Source organism: Camelina sativa, chromosome 17 (genome assembly GCF_030686135.1).
Source record: "Camelina sativa cultivar CO46 ecotype springtype chromosome 17, ASM3068613v1".
Classification (NCBI taxonomy): domain Eukaryota; kingdom Viridiplantae; phylum Streptophyta; class Magnoliopsida; order Brassicales; family Brassicaceae; genus Camelina; species Camelina sativa.
In genome coordinates, this window is record NC_141896.1 from 1,107,021 (window position 1) to 1,127,225 (window position 20,205).

At 39.6% G+C, this 20,205-nt stretch overlaps 4 protein-coding genes, 4 non-coding genes and 4 pseudogenes across 10 annotated transcripts; 3 read left to right on the forward strand and 9 right to left on the reverse strand.

Moving 5' to 3' along the window:
- Positions 1–728: 728 nt before the first annotated feature.
- Positions 729–2,182, forward strand: LOC104759060 (uncharacterized; annotated as a pseudogene).
- A 674-nt stretch (positions 2,183–2,856) lies between these two features.
- On the forward strand, positions 2,857–4,845 carry LOC104754473 (coumaroyl-CoA:anthocyanidin 3-O-glucoside-6''-O-coumaroyltransferase 1-like). The gene has a single exon (XM_010476673.3). The coding sequence runs from the start codon at positions 3,224–3,226 to the stop codon at positions 4,631–4,633; it is 1,410 nt and encodes a 469-aa protein (XP_010474975.1). The 5' UTR covers positions 2,857–3,223; the 3' UTR covers positions 4,634–4,845.
- Positions 4,846–4,890: 45 nt separating this feature from the next.
- LOC147923223 (small nucleolar RNA snoR97) lies at positions 4,891–5,004 on the reverse strand. The gene has a single exon (XR_015588036.1). It is a non-coding gene; the product is annotated as a small nucleolar RNA snoR97 (small nucleolar RNA).
- An 83-nt stretch (positions 5,005–5,087) lies between these two features.
- LOC147923224 (small nucleolar RNA Z278) lies at positions 5,088–5,204 on the reverse strand. The gene has a single exon (XR_015587957.1). It is a non-coding gene; the product is annotated as a small nucleolar RNA Z278 (small nucleolar RNA).
- Positions 5,205–5,222: 18 nt separating this feature from the next.
- On the reverse strand, positions 5,223–5,317 carry LOC147923225 (small nucleolar RNA Z223). Its single transcript, XR_015588038.1, has one exon. It is a non-coding gene; the product is annotated as a small nucleolar RNA Z223 (small nucleolar RNA).
- A 54-nt stretch (positions 5,318–5,371) lies between these two features.
- On the reverse strand, positions 5,372–5,470 carry LOC147923226 (small nucleolar RNA U36a; annotated as a pseudogene).
- Positions 5,471–5,520: 50 nt separating this feature from the next.
- LOC147923227 (small nucleolar RNA snoR134) lies at positions 5,521–5,663 on the reverse strand. The gene has a single exon (XR_015587982.1). It is a non-coding gene; the product is annotated as a small nucleolar RNA snoR134 (small nucleolar RNA).
- Positions 5,664–6,015: 352 nt separating this feature from the next.
- Positions 6,016–7,464, reverse strand: LOC104754474 (putative pentatricopeptide repeat-containing protein At1g03510). Its single transcript, XM_010476674.3, has one exon. The coding sequence runs from the start codon at positions 7,409–7,411 to the stop codon at positions 6,143–6,145; it is 1,269 nt and encodes a 422-aa protein (XP_010474976.1). The 5' UTR covers positions 7,412–7,464; the 3' UTR covers positions 6,016–6,142.
- A 312-nt stretch (positions 7,465–7,776) lies between these two features.
- LOC104754475 (beta-glucuronosyltransferase GlcAT14B-like) lies at positions 7,777–10,306 on the reverse strand. Its single transcript, XM_010476675.2, has 4 exons — positions 8,846–10,306; positions 8,648–8,723; positions 8,462–8,577; positions 7,777–8,369 (listed from the first exon to the last, which is right to left on the reverse strand). Exons 1-4 carry the CDS (start codon positions 9,483–9,485, stop codon positions 7,861–7,863), a joined length of 1,341 nt encoding a protein of 446 aa, XP_010474977.1. The 5' UTR covers positions 9,486–10,306; the 3' UTR covers positions 7,777–7,860.
- A 125-nt stretch (positions 10,307–10,431) lies between these two features.
- On the reverse strand, positions 10,432–13,830 carry LOC104754476 (uncharacterized). The gene is made up of 3 exons (XM_010476676.3): positions 12,424–13,830; positions 12,023–12,100; positions 10,432–11,921 (listed from the first exon to the last, which is right to left on the reverse strand). Exons 1-3 carry the CDS (start codon positions 13,540–13,542, stop codon positions 10,548–10,550), a joined length of 2,571 nt encoding a protein of 856 aa, XP_010474978.1. The 5' UTR covers positions 13,543–13,830; the 3' UTR covers positions 10,432–10,547.
- Positions 13,831–14,096: 266 nt separating this feature from the next.
- LOC104754479 (pentatricopeptide repeat-containing protein At1g03540 pseudogene) lies at positions 14,097–18,562 on the forward strand (annotated as a pseudogene). The gene is made up of 2 exons (XR_015587791.1): positions 14,097–17,021; positions 17,129–18,562. The product of XR_015587791.1 is annotated as a pentatricopeptide repeat-containing protein At1g03540 pseudogene (transcript).
- Positions 16,020–18,302, reverse strand: LOC104754478 (secretory carrier-associated membrane protein 2-like; annotated as a pseudogene). The gene is made up of 12 exons (XR_015587792.1): positions 18,162–18,302; positions 17,966–18,070; positions 17,804–17,866; positions 17,658–17,691; positions 17,445–17,566; positions 17,304–17,366; positions 17,122–17,215; positions 16,967–17,012; positions 16,806–16,873; positions 16,644–16,692; positions 16,490–16,555; positions 16,020–16,393 (listed from the first exon to the last, which is right to left on the reverse strand). The product of XR_015587792.1 is annotated as a secretory carrier-associated membrane protein 2-like (transcript).
- Positions 18,563–20,205: the final 1,643 nt, after the last annotated feature.

Consider the following 20,205-nt stretch of genomic DNA (forward strand, 5'->3'; position numbering starts at 1 on the left):
CAAAAAAAACAGAGCTTGCGTTGCGTGTAATTATATAACTAAATTAATAACTACTTTTTTCGAAAATAGTCTAAGAAACTTTTAAGAAAAGGAAAAGAAGCCAAGATTTCGTTTCACTAACTTAATCCTTGTGTCAATCAGAAAAGGTTTTAGTTATATATAACAAATTAGAATGATATTAATATAGGATAATGCATAAAATAGTTCCTAGTAGATACGTCTCGTCTAGAATCTATTCCGAGTTCCTAGTAACCCTTTGGGCCTCGTACGCGCGTGTATATTATTTGTTCTAAGCCCTATACTCTTCATGCATGCATGTATCTCATATCTTTCTTTCTTTTTTTCCTTTTTTCGACTTCAATCCTGATATCTTCTAGATTCTAACTTTATCTATTTATCCCAATTCTCAAATAATCAGATAATATCATTACAATGTTTGATTAATTCCACTAATTAATCACCGACGGACCATATAAGGCCCAAAATGTGGTCATATATATATATATATATAGCAGCATCCTCCTACTTGAAAACTCGTTACAACAAAAGATTTGAGAGAGAGAGAGAGAAAGAAAAACTAACCTAGGAATTTATATACCTTATTAGGTCTATTCCGAATCCACGATATGGGGAAACCGTATCATCATCTGGTTGGATCACGTTTTGTTCCCAATGATCTAGTGCTGGTGAGGCAACTTCGCAACATGGTGGAGAGGAAGCAGAGCAGTGTAGGCATAACAACTATGGACGTCTACCAAGCCGAGCCGTGGCTTCTTCCTCACGTAAGCAATCCTCTTTTCAAGAAGAAGGAATGGTACTACTTTGTTCCGAAATTTCGTGACAAGAGATCAAGCCGGAGTGTACCAGGAAGAGGAGGAAGCAAAGCTGGCTTTTGGAGAAGCGGCGTCACGAAAATAGAAATCAAGGACGGAAATAAAATCATTGGTTACAAGAAGCCTCTTACGTACCACACCTTAGTGCATGGAAAAGCCAAGCCTACCGATTGGCGCATGACCGAGTATTACAGAGTTGACGAGGGCTTCCAAAATTTGGTCTTGTGTCTGATCCGAGACAAGACAAAGACGAAAGTGGACAAACGCATTAACCATGTTCCTCAAACTCAGACTCAGCCTGGGCCTCATTCGCAATATCAACTTCAGCCTCAGCCTCAGGTGGCGGCGGAGAACACCAACAACATCCTACCGAACCAATTAGTGCATAAAGAGGCTGATTTTACCGGGTTTGCTGAGGAGCTTGAGACGATAATGCTAGAGGGACAAGAAGAACGTGACGCTACTGAACAACAGCAAGAAGAAGAGATACCGCAGATCCACGACAAAACAACAACGTCATGATGTCGAACCAACAAGTGCAAAAAGAAGCTGATTTAACCGGTTTTGCTGATGAACTTGAGACGATAATGCTAGAGGGACAAGAAGATCGTGACATTAATGAACAACAACAAGAAGAAGAGATACCGATGATTCCTCTGGGGCAGATCCACGAAAACAACAAGAACGTCATGATGTCGAATCAACAAGTGCAAGAAGAGGCGGCTGATCTAACCGGTTTTGCTGATGAGCTTGAGACGATAATGCTAGAGGGAGATGGTGACGCTACTGAACAAGTGCAAGAAGACGCTGGTTTAGCCGGTCTTGCTAATGAGCTTGATATGCTGATGCAGATGCGAGAGGGAGAGAAAGATCGTGTTATTCAACTGCAACAACAACAGTTATACGAAGAGACGCAGAGCGGCAACAATGATGTGATACATCCTCCTCCGATGCACAACAACAGCAACAACGACATCATGACGAGGCTAGGGGGACAAGAACAAGGTGAATTCACTCAGCAGCAACAAAGACAACTAGAAGAAGTGATACCGATTCCTCCTCCGATGCACAACAACAACAACGACGTCGTCATGATGAAGTGGGGGCATGAATTGATTGACATAGAGGAATTCCTGATGAAAGATAACGAAGGCGAAGACGTCACCGAACAAGAAGAGCGATTTCAACTGCTGGTGCAACCGATTTATCAAGCTCAAGAATGGATGCAACTCGTGGGTGATCAAGAAGATGATACGATGATGATGATAGACAATCCTAACAATGCCCAAGCGTTGGGGAATTATGAGTTTACTAGTATTAATTCCGTACTACGTACGATCCAAACATAATTTCATAGTGGTTTTTTTTTTGATAAAAACGTTAGTGTGATTACATGTTTATGAAAGTTAATACATTAATCAAAACTTGAAAAAATAGTTTCTCAACATCAATCAAACTTATAATTTGAATCTTGTAGACAAATTATGTCACACCAAACATTAATGCATGGTTCTTTCACAAAAATCAACATTAGCCTACATATAGATATTTGTATGTTCTATATTAGGCCTTTATTATGTTTTTTTATTGGGCCTATAATTTTTCAGTATTTTACATTTTCACCTTGTACACATTTAGGGGGTGTTATTAGAGAGATGATTTATAAATCCATATGGAATTGTAAATTCTAAAAATCAAAACACATGGATTTTGAAATAATATGTTTTATCCTTGGATTTGAATCCTTCTATTTTACACTTTCAAATCCATTCAAATCCATTTAAAACATAATGTGGATTTTGAAATTCAAAAACAAATCGTTAAATGAATAACATAGGATTTTAATTTGTATTTGTAAATCATAGAACCAATAACACATCATTTTGAAAAGTATTTTAAAATCTATGATTGAATAACACATGATTAAAATTTCATATACACAATTAAAATTTCATATCATAATTTCCCACTATATTGCATGCAATTATATATATTTTCAATTTTTCATTATATACTGTTTTTTATTCTTACAATTCAACTGTACTTTATATATATCTGGAAAACAAATAAAAAACTGTACTTTATGAAATGAAATTTTAATTGTGTACATGATTTTGTTTTTTCAAGGTAATAATGTAAAATACTGAACAATTAAGGCCCAATAAAAAACATCATAAAGGCCCAATAAAAATGTTTTCTTTTTAATCAAACATAATGGTGGTTGAATGGTTTTGGAGGTTGGGGCACATGGGAGAGAGAGAGCGTCTGATCAAATTAACACTTCAGGTTTGTATGTACTTTCTTCACTTGCCCGGTGGGTTCAAGACAACACAACACGTTCCTTTATATAAAGGAGGAACTCATTTCCTCAAAGCTCAATCACAAACACCATGGCTCATCTTCAACCTCCTAACATCATCGAGACCACTCACATCTCTCCCCCAAAAGGCACCGTTCCATCCACCACTCTTCCTCTCACCTTCTTCGATGCCCCATGGCTCAATTTACCACTCTCCGAGTTTCTCTTCTTCTTCTCTTACCAAAACTCAACTGATTGTTTCCTCAGAGACTTTTTACCTAACCTCAAAGAATCACTCTCCATTACCCTCAAACATTTCTTCCCTTACGCCGGTAAACTAATCATCCCGCCTCGTCCTGACCCTCCCTACTTACGCTATAAGGATGGTGAAGACTCTCTTCTTCTCATTGTTGCAGAGTCCACTGGAACAGCTGATTTCAATGACTTGAAAGCCGATTCTGCTAAAGATATCAGAGTGTTGCATGGCGTCATGCCAAAGTTACCTCCTCCTCATGTCTCTCCCGAAGGAATTCTGATGCGGCCAACAAGGGTTATGCAAGTCACCATATTCCCTGGAGCCGGAATCTGTATAGGCAACTCAGCTACTCATGTTGTAGCAGATGGAGTAACCTTCAGTCATTTCATGAAGTATTGGATGACATTGACCAAATCCAAGGGCAAAGATCCAGCTGCCACGCTTCTTCTACCCTCTCCGCCTGATCACAGCTGCAGAAACATGATCAAGGACCCAGGCGAGGTAGCTAACGGACACTTGGAGAGGTTTTGGAGCCAAAACTCTGGAAAACACAGCTCACATGCCACGCCTGAGAACATGGTCAGAGCTACTTTTACATTGAGCCGTAAACAGATAGAAAATCTCAAGCATTGGGTTACAGAGCAGTCTGAGAATCAGTCTCCTGTTTCTACCTTTGCGGTGTATCTAGCGTTCACTTGGGTGAGCTTGATCAAGACGCTTATTGAAGAAAGTGGAAACGAGGGAGACAAAGACGAAGTCTTTCACTTGATGATTAATGTGGATTGCAGGAATCGTCTCAAGTATGCAGAAACAGAACCAATACCGCAAACATACTTTGGCAACTGCATTGCTCCTGGTATCGTATCAGTCAAGAAACGAGATTTGCTAGGACAAAAAGGCGTTTTGGCTGCTTCGGATGCACTAACAGCGAGAATCAGTGATATGTTATCAAGTGATCTATTGAAAACAGCCCCAAGTTGGGGACAAGGAGTACGCAAATGGGCAATGTCACGTTTTCCAACATCAATAGCAGGAGCTCCAAAACTGAGAATGTATGATATGGATTTCGGGTTAGGAAAGCCCTGCAAAATGGATATAGCTCACATAGAAACAGGAGGTTCAATTGCATTCGCAGAGTCCAGAGACGGCAGTAATGGAGTTGAGATTGGAATAGCACTGGAGAAGAAAACAATGGATGCCTTTGCTATGATTCTACAAGAGGGGATCAAGAAATTTGAAACATAGCACAATCCCATTCTTCTCCAACAACCTGTTCACCAATCTTAATTTCCCTTAAATCATATATCATTGCCAACCTCTCATTACAAGAACTTGTAACGGCCAAATAATTCAACTTCTATAGGTCTCTCTCATGAGATATCCATTCCACCAAAGCCGTTCGTTTAATCATGTCATTTATTTCCAATCTCATGAATAAAGGCAACATCTTACTCGGACACAGCAAAGCAAAAAAACACGGGGTTAATATTGGAAGAAGATGATAATGTAGTGAACTTGTTTAACTCCTAGTCTCATGGTTATAAAGATGAGACGAAGCTGATGAGAACACTTGAAGATATATGAGTTTTTTCAGACTACAGGCACTAAGAAACAAGTGCAAGTGTATAGTTTAAACTCAAATAGATTTCATTATTAAAGAAAACCAAAAAAACCAAAAACGATAAAGTAATGAAGTGAAGTCTCAGTAAAACCCAAAGAAATCAAAGAAATTGCAGCTTCTGCCAAGGGGTTCTCCCTGAAAAACAGGGTCTCAGCTCCACTGCACCTCAAACGATTGGATTATATCATCATCGACAATTCAAATAATTCGAAAACAAAGCTCAGACAAGAATACAGCTTTTTCAATCAAGAATTATCTGAAGCAGAACTGGCGTATCAAGCTGTTACTATTAATCATCACTGCCCAAAACAAATAAACGAAAAGAACAAAACTTTGAAGACAAGGAAACAAGAGAACTCTTAAGGCTCATATTAAGAAATTCAACCATGTATTTTACCTTATATGCTTCATTGACCTAAAGAAGCATCTCAGAAGCGCGGGTAAGTTTATAATCATCGCCCATTAACAAATAACACTAAACAACAACATTGCTACCATTAAACAGATATACGGATATAGCCGCTTTTTTGACACAGAAGAGCCTAAGGAATAAGGCGAATCTGCAACACAAACGGCCAAAAACAAATCTCGCAGGAGCTTTGGGGCTTACTTCCTCATCTCTTGTTATCAGATTAGCCCGGGAGGCTCCTGCTAACCATACTCTATAATATATTGTACATATAAAACCCTAAGATATTGAAGTCGAAGAAGAAGTAGACATATCTAAAGATCGATGAACTGTAAGAAACAAAGCAAGGAAGAAGATGATGTTATATAGCTCGCGGCTCGTCAAAACCCTAACCTCTATCAGTCTCTCTCTATGCCCAAAAGTCAAAATTGCCCCTATGCGGTTAAATTTTAACCGGCCCAGTTGGTTTAAACTTAAATCTTCGGTTTGTTAAATGTGTAATTAGCTCAATTTTGGCTAGCATTACAAAGTCAAGTTCCATCATATATTCATTCTATGCTATGTTAACTTGTTACAAGATCACAAATTACAGACTTCTTTTGGATAATACTTTTGCATATTACATTTCCTTTAAATTGACAAACATCATTTAAAATTGTACAATCCTGATTTCAAAATGTGTGTATGAATGAGCTTACAACAATTTCCTGAGGTAATAATAATGTCAACACCAACTACTACCAGGTGAAATCTTCACTCCTCTCTCCTTCATCTTCAATCTAAGTCTCTCTGCCTCTTCTTGTCTTCCAACACTCATATATATCTTCCCCAACAACACATAATTCGCCGGATTCTCTGGCTCTACCTTCCACAACTCCATTGCAGCAATCTCCGCAAGCTCAACCTCACCGTAGTTCCTACAAGCTCCAAGCAAAGCCCCCCATGTCTTAGCCGTTGGCTTCTCAGGCATAGCTCGAATCACTTTGTAAGCCTCTTCAAACCTCCCTACTCTACTTAAGACATCCACCAAACACGAGTAATGGTCCTTACTTGCACGCAAACCGTAATCATCCTGCATTCTCTTGAAGTAAACAAGAGCCTCATCAGCTAAACCAGCGTGACTACAAGCCTTTAACACGTTCAGAAACGCTATGTCATCAGGTTGTACTTTAGCCAATTCCATTTCTTGAAATGTTCTGAGGGCAGATTCAGCGTCACCATGAAGTGCATAAGCTGATATCAAGCTACTCCAAGCAACCACATCTCTATCAATCATGCCTTCAAAAACCAATTGTACATAAACAATGCATCCGCACCTCCCATATGCTTCTACTAACCCGCTTTTCAATTGCGGGTGCGGCTCAATCAGATTCCTAAAAGCATATGAATGAATCTCTTTTACCAAACGAAAAGCACCAATGGCTGAGCAAGCAGAGACTAACGCAAGAAGAGTGATCAAATTAGGCTTGAATCTAAACTCAATCATCTTCCTATAGAACTCAATTGCTTTATAAGACCCATCTTCTGTGCCCACTAAACCCTTTATGATGGCATTAAAAGAAGACTCATTTGGCAAAACATCCATAGCTTCATACAACTCCACCGCTTCCCGAATCTTACCACAATGCGTGTAATGCGAAATCATAGCGTTCCACACAACAGCATTCCTCTGAGGCATTTCGTCGAACAGTTTACGAGCGTGAGAAACAGACAAGCATTTACCGTACATATCGAGTAACGCGCATCCTACAAAAGGGTTGGCAAGGAAATTGGATTTGAAGGAATGGGCATGGACTGATTCGCCTAGAACAGGACGGAAAGCTGCGGCGCACGATTTGAGAGCGAGTGAGAAGACGTGTGCGTCGAGAGGTAAAGCGAAAGAAGAATGCATTTGGCGAAAGAGATTAAGAGCTTGTTCATGGTGTCCTTGGCTCGCGTAACAGCTCAATTGTTTGGTCAGAGAGATCAATTTAGTGCAGTTCGACGAGGACATTGAAATTGAGCTTTCGGTGTTGGCGGCAACAAACGCGACTAAAGAACAACAACGTAAGCAGGCCTAAGTGGTAGAGATACCAACGTAATCTACTATTTATTAAATATTTTGAAACTCGATAGACAACAAGGTCGTTGTAGTATAGTGGTAAGTATTCCCGCCTGTCACGCGGGTGACCCGGGTTCGATCCCGGCAACGGCGAATTTTTTTTTATTGTTTGTTGTGTAAAAGCTATTTGGGCTTACTCTATATCGTGCCACTTCACGCTATATTTGGCCCATAAAAGCCCACCTCACTTGCTCTTTGACTTGTTGTCCTAATTCCACCTCTCTGAGTTCTACACTTCCACTTTCTTGATTCATGTGTTTGTAGGAACTTTCTAAGACCAAAATATATAATCAAACAAAACAATATACAACGTTATATTTAGCGGTGATCACTAGATAACTTCAAGAACACTGTTTTCTCCTATATTCATAAGACGAAAGTGTCTGAACAAGCTCCTGCAACCTCTCAGAACCAGGTCCAGGTTTCAACACTGAGTCGTCGCCTTGCACAGAGCAAGGATCATTGCCATTAGCTGAACTTCCAACACACCATCCTCCTGGTGCAAACCGGTGTGTCCTCCCCAATAGCTCTCTATCGATCTTGTCTAACGTAGGATCGTTCTTGTGGAACTTACGCGCAAAGGGAGCTTTGCTCTTGACCATATTGTCAAAATCCTTCAAGGAGAGAGATCTCGGGTGTTGCTTTGGAGGACTGTCCCAAGCAATGTAGTGTAGATCATGCCCAATTGCAGTGTTGACAAACTCTTTGCTGTTGCAGATCACTGTGTGGAAGTATCCTTCAGGAGAAGATATAAAATTTGTGTAGTACATTAGTATTGTTCTTGGGAAATTATCCCATCCCCAAATGCAGTACTCGAGGAAAGACCGAGTCAACATTATCCAAGCTGAGCCTGCAGAATTAAGACACAGATCTCATCTTCAGGGCGTTCATAAATCATAATCTTCCTCACAGACATGAAAATGTGAGATTAAAGAAGCTAACCGGTGAATAGCTTGAAAGAAGTTGGAAGTGATCGTCGTTGAGTAGTCCAAGCAATGTCAGATTTCTTTGATAGGTATAGGCCAGGATCAACAATGATTGATTTAGCCCTCTGATTCCTGCCAAGAAAGTCCAAGTAAGTACATCATGCTTTGAGATTCCAGTGTGACTAGCATGGTTTCTACTTACAGTTTCCATCCGGTGAGCTGCATATTCTCGATGAAATTGACATTCCGAGACAGGTTTGAGAAGACATGTAACAAATCTGCAAGAAAAGCCACATACACTTATATAAGTCACAGCTAAATATGAAGCTCAAAAGGATGAGTAGTCCATCACAAGGAACCAAAACTGCAAACGAAACAGATCAGAGAGTATTATACTAACCATCTTGTGTTACTAGAGGATAATCTGAAGCGCTAAGATTAAGAAACCAATCCCAATGTAAGCTTTCTCGCAGCAAAATAGCGACGGCTTGAAGAGTAGAAGCAATCATTGTAGGGCCTTTATAAGTAACAAGATTAGACTGAGCCATGACGCGAACATTGTCCAATTCACGGAAAGTAGGATCATTCTTAACAGACATGGCGAGGTCCATCCGTTCCCGAGGTGGAGCCTCGAGATCCAAATGCAGAACATACTGGTTTCTAGGATGGTAGACAGCTTGTAAAGTCCTCATCATCCTATGACTATCGCCTTTGGTTCCTGATATCAAATAAGCTAACCTAGGAGGAGTATGAGGCTCTGGTTGTACAACATGAGCTGCCGGAGATTTTTCGAAACCTGATTCTACAAAGTAGTCATTAGACTCTGGCTCAACAACATCTAATGGTGGTAATTGAGCTTCTTCCGCATAGAAGCCGCCGTCGAATTGGCCAGAAATAAACAACAACAGGAGTGTGATACACATGATCAAGCTTGCTAGAAAAGGGAACATCCAGTTTCTGTTTCTGAACCCTGAATGTGAAGTAACATGTCTCTTCACCCTAGCAAATGGGTCTCTGAGCTTCCTATAAAATTTTCTCATTCCCTCCTAACCACTTAATCCTATCCCAACCAGTTCAGATACCTACACGTTGGAGAATTTGACTGTAGAGAACCAAATCCCGAATCTTTATCTGATTTCAAAACTAAATACTACAACCCGAAACCAAGAAGAGAAATTTGCAATTGCAACAAAGTTTCCAGAATTGGGCAAGTTCAGCAAAATCAACCGAAAGCAATTGCCTTTTTTGGCATGCAGCCAATGAAAAGAGAAAAAGGTTTTGTCTTTCTGAGTCCACCAAAGTTGCTGAGTCAGATCTAATCTCAATTTTGATTTCCACCCAAGAAAAGAAAAAAGAAAAAAAAAAAAAGCAGACAGGAGAAGAAGAAGAGGATACTTCAAGTTTAACTCTTGAATTACCTTAAAATTAGAGACAGTATTCACGTCTGCTGAAAGAGACAGAAACAAAGAGACAGAGGATACATAAGAAAATGAAATTCCAATCTTCTCTCCCCCCAGAAGAAGAAACTTGGGAAGGATCGATATGAAACTGTCAACTGATTAATCAAAGCTTTCTTAAAAAGAGAATGTGAAGTCAGACGCGGGGAAGAAGAGAGAGAGAGACAGAGAGACATGTCAGTTTATGATTTTTTAAGTACGTGAGACATTTTCGTGGCGTTGATTTAAGCTGCCCCTTTAATTGTTGGCAAAATAAAAAAAAAGAAGATCAGTACAGTAAGACACAATTTTAATGATCATGTACCTACGAGCGATGAAGTCCACGAGGCATTATCAACGGATATGAATGCGTTAGATTAGTAACGATATTAACGGCGATAAATTAACTGCTGAATTCACTATTCAAAAAAGCCGACTAAGCTAGTAGAGACGATATAGTCTATATCCATTTTGACTTTTTTGGTACAAGATCAAAGTTTGGGTTATTTCTGTTAGTAGCAATTAGAAAATATGTGTGAAACAAAAATTCTGGTAGAAGAAGAAATATCATCATAGCTTTGTTTTTTTCGAGTCAGAAAACTGGCATACAAAACTAAATAAAGCCTATTTTTGACACACATCAAAAATGCTTTCACAAAAGCAGTTTCATCCCGACTGTTGCCTACCTCGACCACGACCAAAGCGACCCCTACCCCGACCTCGACCTCTACCTCTACCACGACCACGGAACCCCCTTCCCCGTTCAGAAGACTGCCCGCTGCTAAACCCTTGAGACTGTGTTTGCACTGGGGAATGCGAGTTAGTTGGTGACTGCGGGTTTTGTCCCATATCAGATTGTGGTTGCCTTTGGAACTGCGGGTTCATTGGAGACTGTGGAGACTGTGGTGGGTGCATCATTTGGTGCTGCGGGTTCATTAAAGATCGCGGGTGGTTTTGGAACTGTGGTTGCATTTGGAACTGTGGATTCATCTGAGACTGTGGCCCGTGCATTTGAGACTGTGGCCGATGCATCTGAAGACCTTGAGAAAACATATTAAAACTCAGCTCATTCGGTAATGGCTGCTGCTGAATACCGCGACCCATCCCAAAGGGTTGGTTGAAACAGTTCTGACCAACCATTGCAGGCCATGGCGCTGAAGCCTGCCCTGGAAAGAAGTTTAAGCCTCCAGGTCCACCTGGCATTGGCATTGGCATCTGGCCACCATTGAATTGTGGTTGGAACATCATTTGGTTTTGATTCTGCATAGCCATCAAAGGTATCTGCATTGGGGCTAGATTGTGCATTCCCATCTGATTAGGTATAGGAGGAAACTGATATGGGTTCTGCTGATTACTTTGGGGCCTCCATGCTGCATTGTTTGGAGGGAAACCGTCCATTTGAGGACGCGGATGAAGAGCTGGAACCGGACCACCCATCTGAGGATCAGAACGGCTTGAGCTTAGAGAACTAGATCCGAAACCGTCCATTTGAGGACGCGGATGAAGAGTTGGAACCGTACCACCCATCTGAGGATCAGAACGGCTTGAGCTTAGAGAACTAGATCCCTGGTTCTCTGTCCATTTGCCTGAGTAGTTGCTTGTAGGCCTTTCGAGATCTCGGTTTTTCTTCTTCTTGTTTCTTGTATTACCAGGTTTTTGGTCATTCATCATCCCTCTCTTCTCCATCTTCTGCATTCTTTTGTATTCAGCTTCTTTTTCATCATCTGAGAACTCTAGCTCGTCTGGTATCTCCTCGTCGTTATCCCCAGATGCATCGTAACCTTTCTTCTGCAGTTCCTTGATATTAAGGATATGTTGAGCGAAATCTGCGACAAAAGAGACAGATGTTCCTTGACTAATCCCCTCTGGCACTTCGCTCTCTGAATTGAACCTCACAATATAGTAAGGGCATTTTACGGGTCCAAAGATCTCATCCACCAGTCCCAATGGGGTTCTTTTTTCAGTTAACCACAGGATAGAACCTTCAGTCAAAGGACTATGCTTTTCCATTCCCTCAACTATTACTTGTGTGCTCATTATCTGTAAACACACAAATCACACGGGTATACTTTTAGCAGTGGATTGTCAACACATCAAACAGAGAAGCAATTGCAAACAAGTAAAGGTAATGTTTATAATACCGAAAGAACAACTCCAACAGGAAGTGTGGAATGATGCGGTTCCAGAGTGACATCCACAGCTGGAACTGGAGGAAGCTCCTGCAAAAGTTAACAAACTTTCATAATTTACTCAGCAAAAAGAAGGCTTCTATGCCTAAAGAGTTAATGTCAGATAGCTTGAGGACGGTACATAGGTTTATTGTTGCAACTTTTAATGGACTGATGGATGGATTGCAATTCTTTCAACTACTCTACAAAAATAATGGAACATACTTCTTACTCTACAAAGATAATGGATTCTAATTCCTTCAAGTAAACAACGCTTCAGCACTGGAGCCAGCAACATATATACCTAAGGCTAAGAGACAAAAAAATATCAACCACTAATTGCTATGAGATGTGAAAAGCTGAAGGATAGGTACCTTGAGCTCATTCTTTGACCTTATAGGTTCTTTTGTTTGCAAACCGAAGTCATCATCCTCATCATTGCTCCAAGCAACCATCTCATTCACTTCATCATCGTCATCATCAGCATCATCATCATCATCATCATCATCATCTTCAACAAGCTCAATTTCGTCATCCCCATACTCCTCATCTAAATTCTCTATCTCACCCTCTTCAAGTTCCCCTGCTAGATCATCCTCTTTCCCCATGACCATATGATCTTCAAACTTCTTGTTATTTTCCTCTTGGTCGCTCTCATCTTCATCACTCTCCTCTTCCTCACTGCTACTACTAGCACTACTGCTTGAAGAAGAGCTTGAGGTTTCGCTCTCAGAATCAGAAGAATCCGATTTCCCCTTAGCATCATCAATCTTGTCATCATCATCCATCGCCAAACTTACCTTCTTCAACCCTACTTCAATAGAACAAGCCAAACCCTCATCTGTTTTCTTCGACCCTATATCATCCAAATCCATGGTGGGACAAGCAACATATGCATCAGACACAGCAGCAACTGGCTCAGTCTCACCTTCCATGGGTCTAGAGTTGTCAGAAACAACCGGTTCTGAATCTTTCACTGCTAGTTCATCACAAACCTTGGGCTGTACCGACTCAGACTCAATAGAGCTCACTTCAACTTCCTCAGACATGACATGACAAAGCACAGGCTTTTCTTCAACCATAGACTCAGGACTAATCGAACTCACACCAACCTGGCCAGAGATGTCATCACAAAGCACAGGCTTTTCTTCAACCATAGACTCAGGACTAATTGAACTCACACCAACCTGGCCAGAGATGTCATCACAAAGCTCAGACTTTCTCTCAATCGACTCAGACTTAACAGTTTCTTGAACCAAATCCATCTTGTTCTCAAAGAAATCAAAGTCGGTATCTTCAATGCTAAACTCCTCAACGTTTCGATTACTCCCCAACCAAGAGACGGAATCGAAATCAAGAAAAGAATCGAGGGAAGGGAAATCAAGAGTGTCCTTGAAAGCTTTTACCTTTGGGTCTTGTTGATCGACTAGGACTTGCAAAGCTACCTCTTCTTCTTCAACGGGTTTAGCTGGTTTAGCGAGAAATCCAACCATGGCAACAAGAGAGAAAGTGAAAGAACATGACTTTCTCTCAGAGTTTAAAGCGGCGGCTAACTTTAAATAAAGGCAGCTTAGCTTACTACTTGAGAGAAAGAGGAAAGGCGCGAGGGTTTATGACGCAGATACGTTTTAGGGTTTTAAGAGCAGAGCCGAGAGTTAAAATTAAAAGTACTCTTCTCTGTTTGTGGTGTTCCCCACTGGAACCAATCTAGGGTTTTAGCCGTTCCTATCTCCCTCCTTTTCTTTTTTTCTTTATTTATTTTTCTTTGTCGTATTTATTTTAATTTCAATGCTTATAAATTTTATAATACTTATAAACTTATAAAGTATATAATACTGTACATAAGTTGTATAGTATGAGACAAAATTTATACGACATTGCTAAATATACATATTTGTTACCACAATATTTTTTTGAATACAAAAAAAATTATAGAATTTGATGGAACTTTTTATTAGTAATATCTGTAAAATCATGATTTGAAGTTTAAACTCAATTAGTTTTATTAGTATCAGTTATAAAATCTCACAAAAATCGTAATTTATGTATATGAAAACATTACAAAAAAAAAAAAAAAAGGTTTTGTTTTTAAGTATATGTGCTTATGTTTGTTTTTAGACATTGAAATATTTTTATTGAGTGTGCCTTGTTTTGTAATCACAAATTTGTTCACCGGTGGTGATTGTTGCGCCTGCGATGAATCGCAGCCTGACGCGCCAATTCAGTCAACACGTCTCTCAATGTCACGCCCCATCGATTTCATCATCTGCTCGGATCCTGGAGCTCTGTAAATCGGGTCAGCTCACCGACGCCATTCGATTACTCAACTCAACAGACTCGTCTGCGAAGCCGAGACTCTACGCGTTTCTCCTACAAACATGCACCAAAGTCGTCTCCTTTATCCACGGCCTTCAGTTTCACGCCCAAGTCATCAAATCAGGTATGGAAGCTGACCGTTACGTTGGTAACAGCTTGCTCTCGCTCTACTTCAAGCTAGTCTCTGATATGAGAGAGACTCGGAGAGCTTTCGATAGAATGTTCGTCAAAGACGAGATTTCTTGGACTTCGATGATGTCTGGATACGTTGGGGATAAACAACATGTTAAAGCGCTTGAGGTGTTTGTGGAGATGGTGAGTTTTGGTTTAGAGCCGAACGCGTTTACGTTGTCTTCGGCGATTAAGGCTTGTTCTGAGCTTGGAGACGTTAGGTCAGGGAGGTGCTTCCATGGTGTTGTTATTAGTCGTGGGTTCGAGTGGAACCATGTTATCTCTAGCACATTGGCGTATATGTATGGTGTGAATCAAGAACCAGTAGATGCACGCCGAGTGTTCGACGAAATGCCTGAACCAGATGTTATTTGTTGGACAGCTGTACTCTCTGCGTTTTCGAAGAACGATTTGTATGAGGAAGCTTTGGGGCTTTTTTACGCGATGCATAGGGGAAAAGGGATGGTGCCCGATGGGTCTACTTTTGGAACTGTTTTGACAGCTTGTGGTAATCTGAGGAGGCTGAAGCAAGGGAAAGAGATTCATGGGAAGCTTATAACAAGTGGGATAGGTAGCAATGTGGTGGTCGAAAGTAGTCTTCTTGATATGTATGGTAAATGTGGATCCGTACGGGAAGCTAGGCAAGTGTTCAATAGGATGTCTAAGAAAAACACCGTATCTTGGTCTGCCCTACTTGGGGGATACTGTCAGAACGGAGAGCATGAGAAAGCGATTGAGATGTTCAGGGAGATGGAAGAGAAAGATCTCTACTGTTTCGGCACTGTTCTTAAGGCGTGTGCTGGTTTGGCATCAGTAAGACTTGGGAAAGAGATTCATGGCCAGTACGTGAGAAGAGGATGTTGTGATAATGTGATTGTGGATTCGGCTTTAGTTGACTTGTATGGGAAGTCCGGATGCATTGATTCTGCTAGTCGTGTGTACTCCAAGATGTCTTTTAGGAACATGATAACATGGAACGCAATGCTATCTGCGCTGGCTCAAAATGGAAGAGGTGAAGAAGCCGTTAGTTTCTTCAATGATATGGTTAAAAAGGGGATGAAGCCTGACTATATCAGTTTTATCGCGGTCCTCACTGCATGTGGTCATACAGGTTTGGTTGACGAGGGACGGAATTACTTTGCGTTGATGGCTAAGAGTTACGGGATTAAACCAGGTACTGAGCACTACAGTTGCATGATTGACCTTCTAGGACGCGCAGGTTTGTTTGAAGAAGCGGAGAATCTGTTGGAGGGAGCAGAGTGTAGAAATGATGCGTCTCTGTGGGGAGTTCTGCTTGGACCTTGTGCTGCAAATGCAGATGCCTCCAGTATTGCAGAGCGGATTGCGAAGAGAATGATGGAATTGGATCCAAAGTACCACATGAGTTATGTGCTTCTCAGTAACATGTACAAGGCGATAGGTCGCCATGGTGATGCACTCAGAATTTGTAAGTTAATGGTGAGACGAGGAGTAGCAAAGACTATTGGACAAAGCTGGATTGATGCTCATTAGAAAGCTATAAAGATTTGTATCCCTATAGGGACCTTGCTCTAGTATTCATGAAGAAATTGGTTTTGGCAACATTAAACCACACAATTTTGCTTGAGGTCTCCATGTAAGCGATTTGTCTTTACAAAGTAATTCAAACAAAAAAAACAGTTGCCAGCCTAGACTTTGCAGAGAAAAGGGTTGTGTCAAATGTTTTGTGGATGATTGAAGATTTTAACCTCAAGCCGCCATTGATACATCTTCTGGTAAAGAGTGTTTGCTTCATAGTGCACGCATCAAGGTCGATTTTGTAGCTTCACGCTTCATCTCTGCAGCTTTGCCACTCCCTCGGAAGTATGCATATACTTGCTGAAAATCGAGTATTGCACGCCATGGGTTAGAAAAACAGATGGATTGAAGTGATTTACAAGTTGATAAATTCTGGAGTAGAAGAAGTTGAGAAACCTGAATGACCCAGATATTGAGAAGTGTTTCGATGCAGAAGAACCCAGCACCAATGAAGTACATTATCTTTGAGGGTAAAAAAGAAGAAATTTAGGTAAGAAAACTCCCATAATCCGAAGTAAAATACTTGTAACCGGGCAGAAAAGTTACTCACCCCTACTGCAGCATTAGTAGTTAGAAGCTCGATTGCTGGCAAGAAACCTCTGTCCACAAAACCAACAAATACATAGAATCAGAGCTCATCAAAAAACGAATTGTTGAAGAATGGAAAACTGAAAGGCCGATTCTGATGCTTTCATGAAGAAGAAACTCTTACGTGAGGGACTTTCCTTGGAAGATGACTGGTGGAGCAACTGCAGCAAAGCCGCAGAACGCGATGTGAAACTGAAAAGTACAAGACGCGGGTTTATTTTCTTATGGCTTCCTGAAAACCTTTAATGCAGAGGAAATTGACCAATGGAAATGCGGTTTTCTTACCACGTAAAACAAGAAAAAGGTTCCAAACTTCAGGGCACTATCAGTTCTGCAAGAGGTACACACACGTTGTATATTAACTCATGTCATATATCTTTACACAATGCATCCTGTTCCCGAGAAAGTTCCTGCATATACTAAGAAAGCTGGTTTTTTACCTGGTAGCTCGGTAAAGAGGACGGTACCATAAGACATAAGCTCCAGGTACCCCAGCAATGAAATAGATGATAGAGAGGAGCCATATAGTAGGACCTGATTGCAAAACGAAGCATATCAGATGGATCAACATGGTCAGAGGAAATAACATTATGGAACTGATCGTTTGGGTAAAAATAGTGACCTCCTCCGTTGATCCAAGCTACAGTTACTGCCACAATATTCCACAAGAGGCATCCTACTAAACCTGCATAGTTCAAGAATTTTTCCACAAGTTAAACTTTTGTCTGGATTATTAGCAGCGGTCTTAGGCGGGTTTACAGACCTAACAATGTGGTGAATGCGACGTATTGGTCTTCTGTAGATGAATTGGAGTCTCATTTGGAATGTCATGATGAATTATGGGGAAAAACTCCGGCCAATTCTTCTCTTCAATGACAACCCCAGCTACCAAAACAACCGTATCAGGTTAGCTACAAAAACTCGTAAAAAGGTCATTGGAAGATGTAGTAAAACATATGTAGAAAGATTGCACTACTTCGCGCTATTGCGTCCTCTCTTCTTTTAAGCTCCTGCATTTCAATGAGAAAAAGAAGATGGTTAGAAGATACAGTCCACATTGAAACTGTAAGTCTCAAGATTAGCTTGGATATCGACTGAAGAGACTCGGTAACCAGAAATCACCTGCTCTTTCCGCTTCAATTCGTTCTCCTTAGCCTGAAGTTCCATCTCTTTAGCTCGAAGATCCTTTAAACAGAATCAGAAAAATGAGATTTCCCGTGTCATCTACCCAGATTTTGAGTAAACATGAAAGGTAAAATGCAGAAGGTATTGAAGATATCGTACATTGCCAGAATCCAAAGGGATATCAATGGTTGCACCACGATCATAAGGTTCCGGTGGAAGTGGCTTGAGATGAGAGTTGCTCGCAGGAGGTACACTTGTATTATTCTACAACATTATAAATTGAGACCAAATGGATAAAGATTACAGAGAGATTCAGACATTTTGTATTCAAGATTTATGGAACAGAGCTCTTTACCGCAAAAGGATTGATCTCTTCATCAGCAAATGGATTAGGATCATGTCGTGCCATTCTTTGAGATGGTTTGTTTTTTTTTAAGATCAAGAAACTTACTCAAGAAAGAGTTTTTGGGAGATTGTGGAGGTCGTTGGATTTTGACAGAAATCGAAAATGGGAAGAAAATGGTTTCAACGAATGGGTACTTTGTAGTCACAGAGAGAAGACTAAATCAATGGCGCCAGAGAAATTGAAGGCATTTTAAAGGGTGCTCGCTTCGTTTTTGTTCAGCAATATTTCAACACCTGTTAAACAGGGAAATTATTTTTTTCCAATTTGGTTTATGGATCGGTTTACTGAAATTTATTCGGTTTTCTAAGGTTACAATTGGATTTAGTTCACTAGTAATAGAATCTGGTTACTAACGCGCTTGGAAAGTTTGAATCCGAGCTTTACGGTTAGTGGCTCGAAAGTCACAGGTCACAAGTTCGCTTGTAACAAATCATTATATTGTTAGTTTAGCAAAATTATAACTCAATTATATATTGAACCTTTTACTATATTATAAGATCATTATTATAATGTGCTCGACGTGCTAACATGTTACAAGCAAAGCACACACCAAAGCACGAAGAAAGGACAAACAAAGTGAACAAGCTTTAAGATTTTGACTTTTAAAACTGGTCCAACCACAAAAGGACCATGAGTTGGTCTTAATTGCTTTGTCTTTTCCTTTCGACTCCTCTAGCTTCAAGCTTCAGGTAGCTTGATTTGCGCTAAACTTTGGAACATAAGAGCTCACAACTATCTTCACTTCACTTATTCTTCATTCTTCAAAAATCATCAACGAGAGAGAGGAGAAAATCAATCATCTTCTTAACTTCCATCTTCCTTGTATTTAACGGCAGAGTAATATTTGCATAAAATTGCAATGTAATTATCGAATTTTTAAACTATTCATCTGAAATATGATTTATATCATCCAGTTCATTAGTGAGTTTTAAAACCATACGATATATCAACACATTTGATTTTTGCTTATATTATTTAGTTTTTTTTTTATCAAAAATAGAATAGTAGATACATGAATATGATTTTTCCATTACATCTCTCAATAATAACATTTGTTTTTCAACAATAACAAAGATGAGTAATATTTGCAAAAATTGCAATGTAATTATCGACTTTTTAAATCATTCATCTGAAATATGGTTGATATCATCACATTTGATTTCAAATTGTACAATTTATATCATCGAGTTCTTTAGTGAGTTTCTAAACCATACAATATATCAACACATTTGATTTTTGCTTATATTATTTATTATTGTTTATCAAAAATAGAATAGTATATTAATTAGTAGATATTTAGGTCCACTAAACCAAGTTGGATCGTAATAGAATATGTATATTTACGTGTGGCGGCGATTTAAGCACTTTGTCATTTACTTGGTGTGAGGGAGATGGTGTTCACTCGAAACCTGCCATCGTCCGAAGAAGCATCGTCTGAAGAAGCATGGAGCATGGATCGTGGTCGATGCAACAAATCATAGCAGATCCATCGACAGACACCAATGGACAGTTTTCGTACATCCGGAGTTGCCTTGTGGATCCATCTCCTAAGAGTGGGTTCTCAAAGATTTATTTGGATTGATAAGTATTATTATTAGATCAAAATGTTATGAGTTGGAATATGCAATTATGTAATTTAGTTATATTTTGGCAAATAACTTATAAAACATGATTTAGTTATATTAAACAAATAAATAATAGATTATCATATTAGTTTTATAATTATAATTATTATTTTAAAATTTCCGTAATATGTAAATTTCATAAATATATAATATTATGTACAAATATGCATAACCAAATACATTGTTACTGTTCAGATCTTTAGGGTAAATAGAAAAAAAGAAATTTATTAGAAATGAAAAAAAGGAAAGATTTATTAAAACTTATTATAATAGGAGATTACTGGCCTTTTTTCTGAAAAGAATCTCTATTTCAAAAAAACAAAAACAAATAGGAGACGTTCCGTGAAAAAAGGAAATATTCTTCTTTT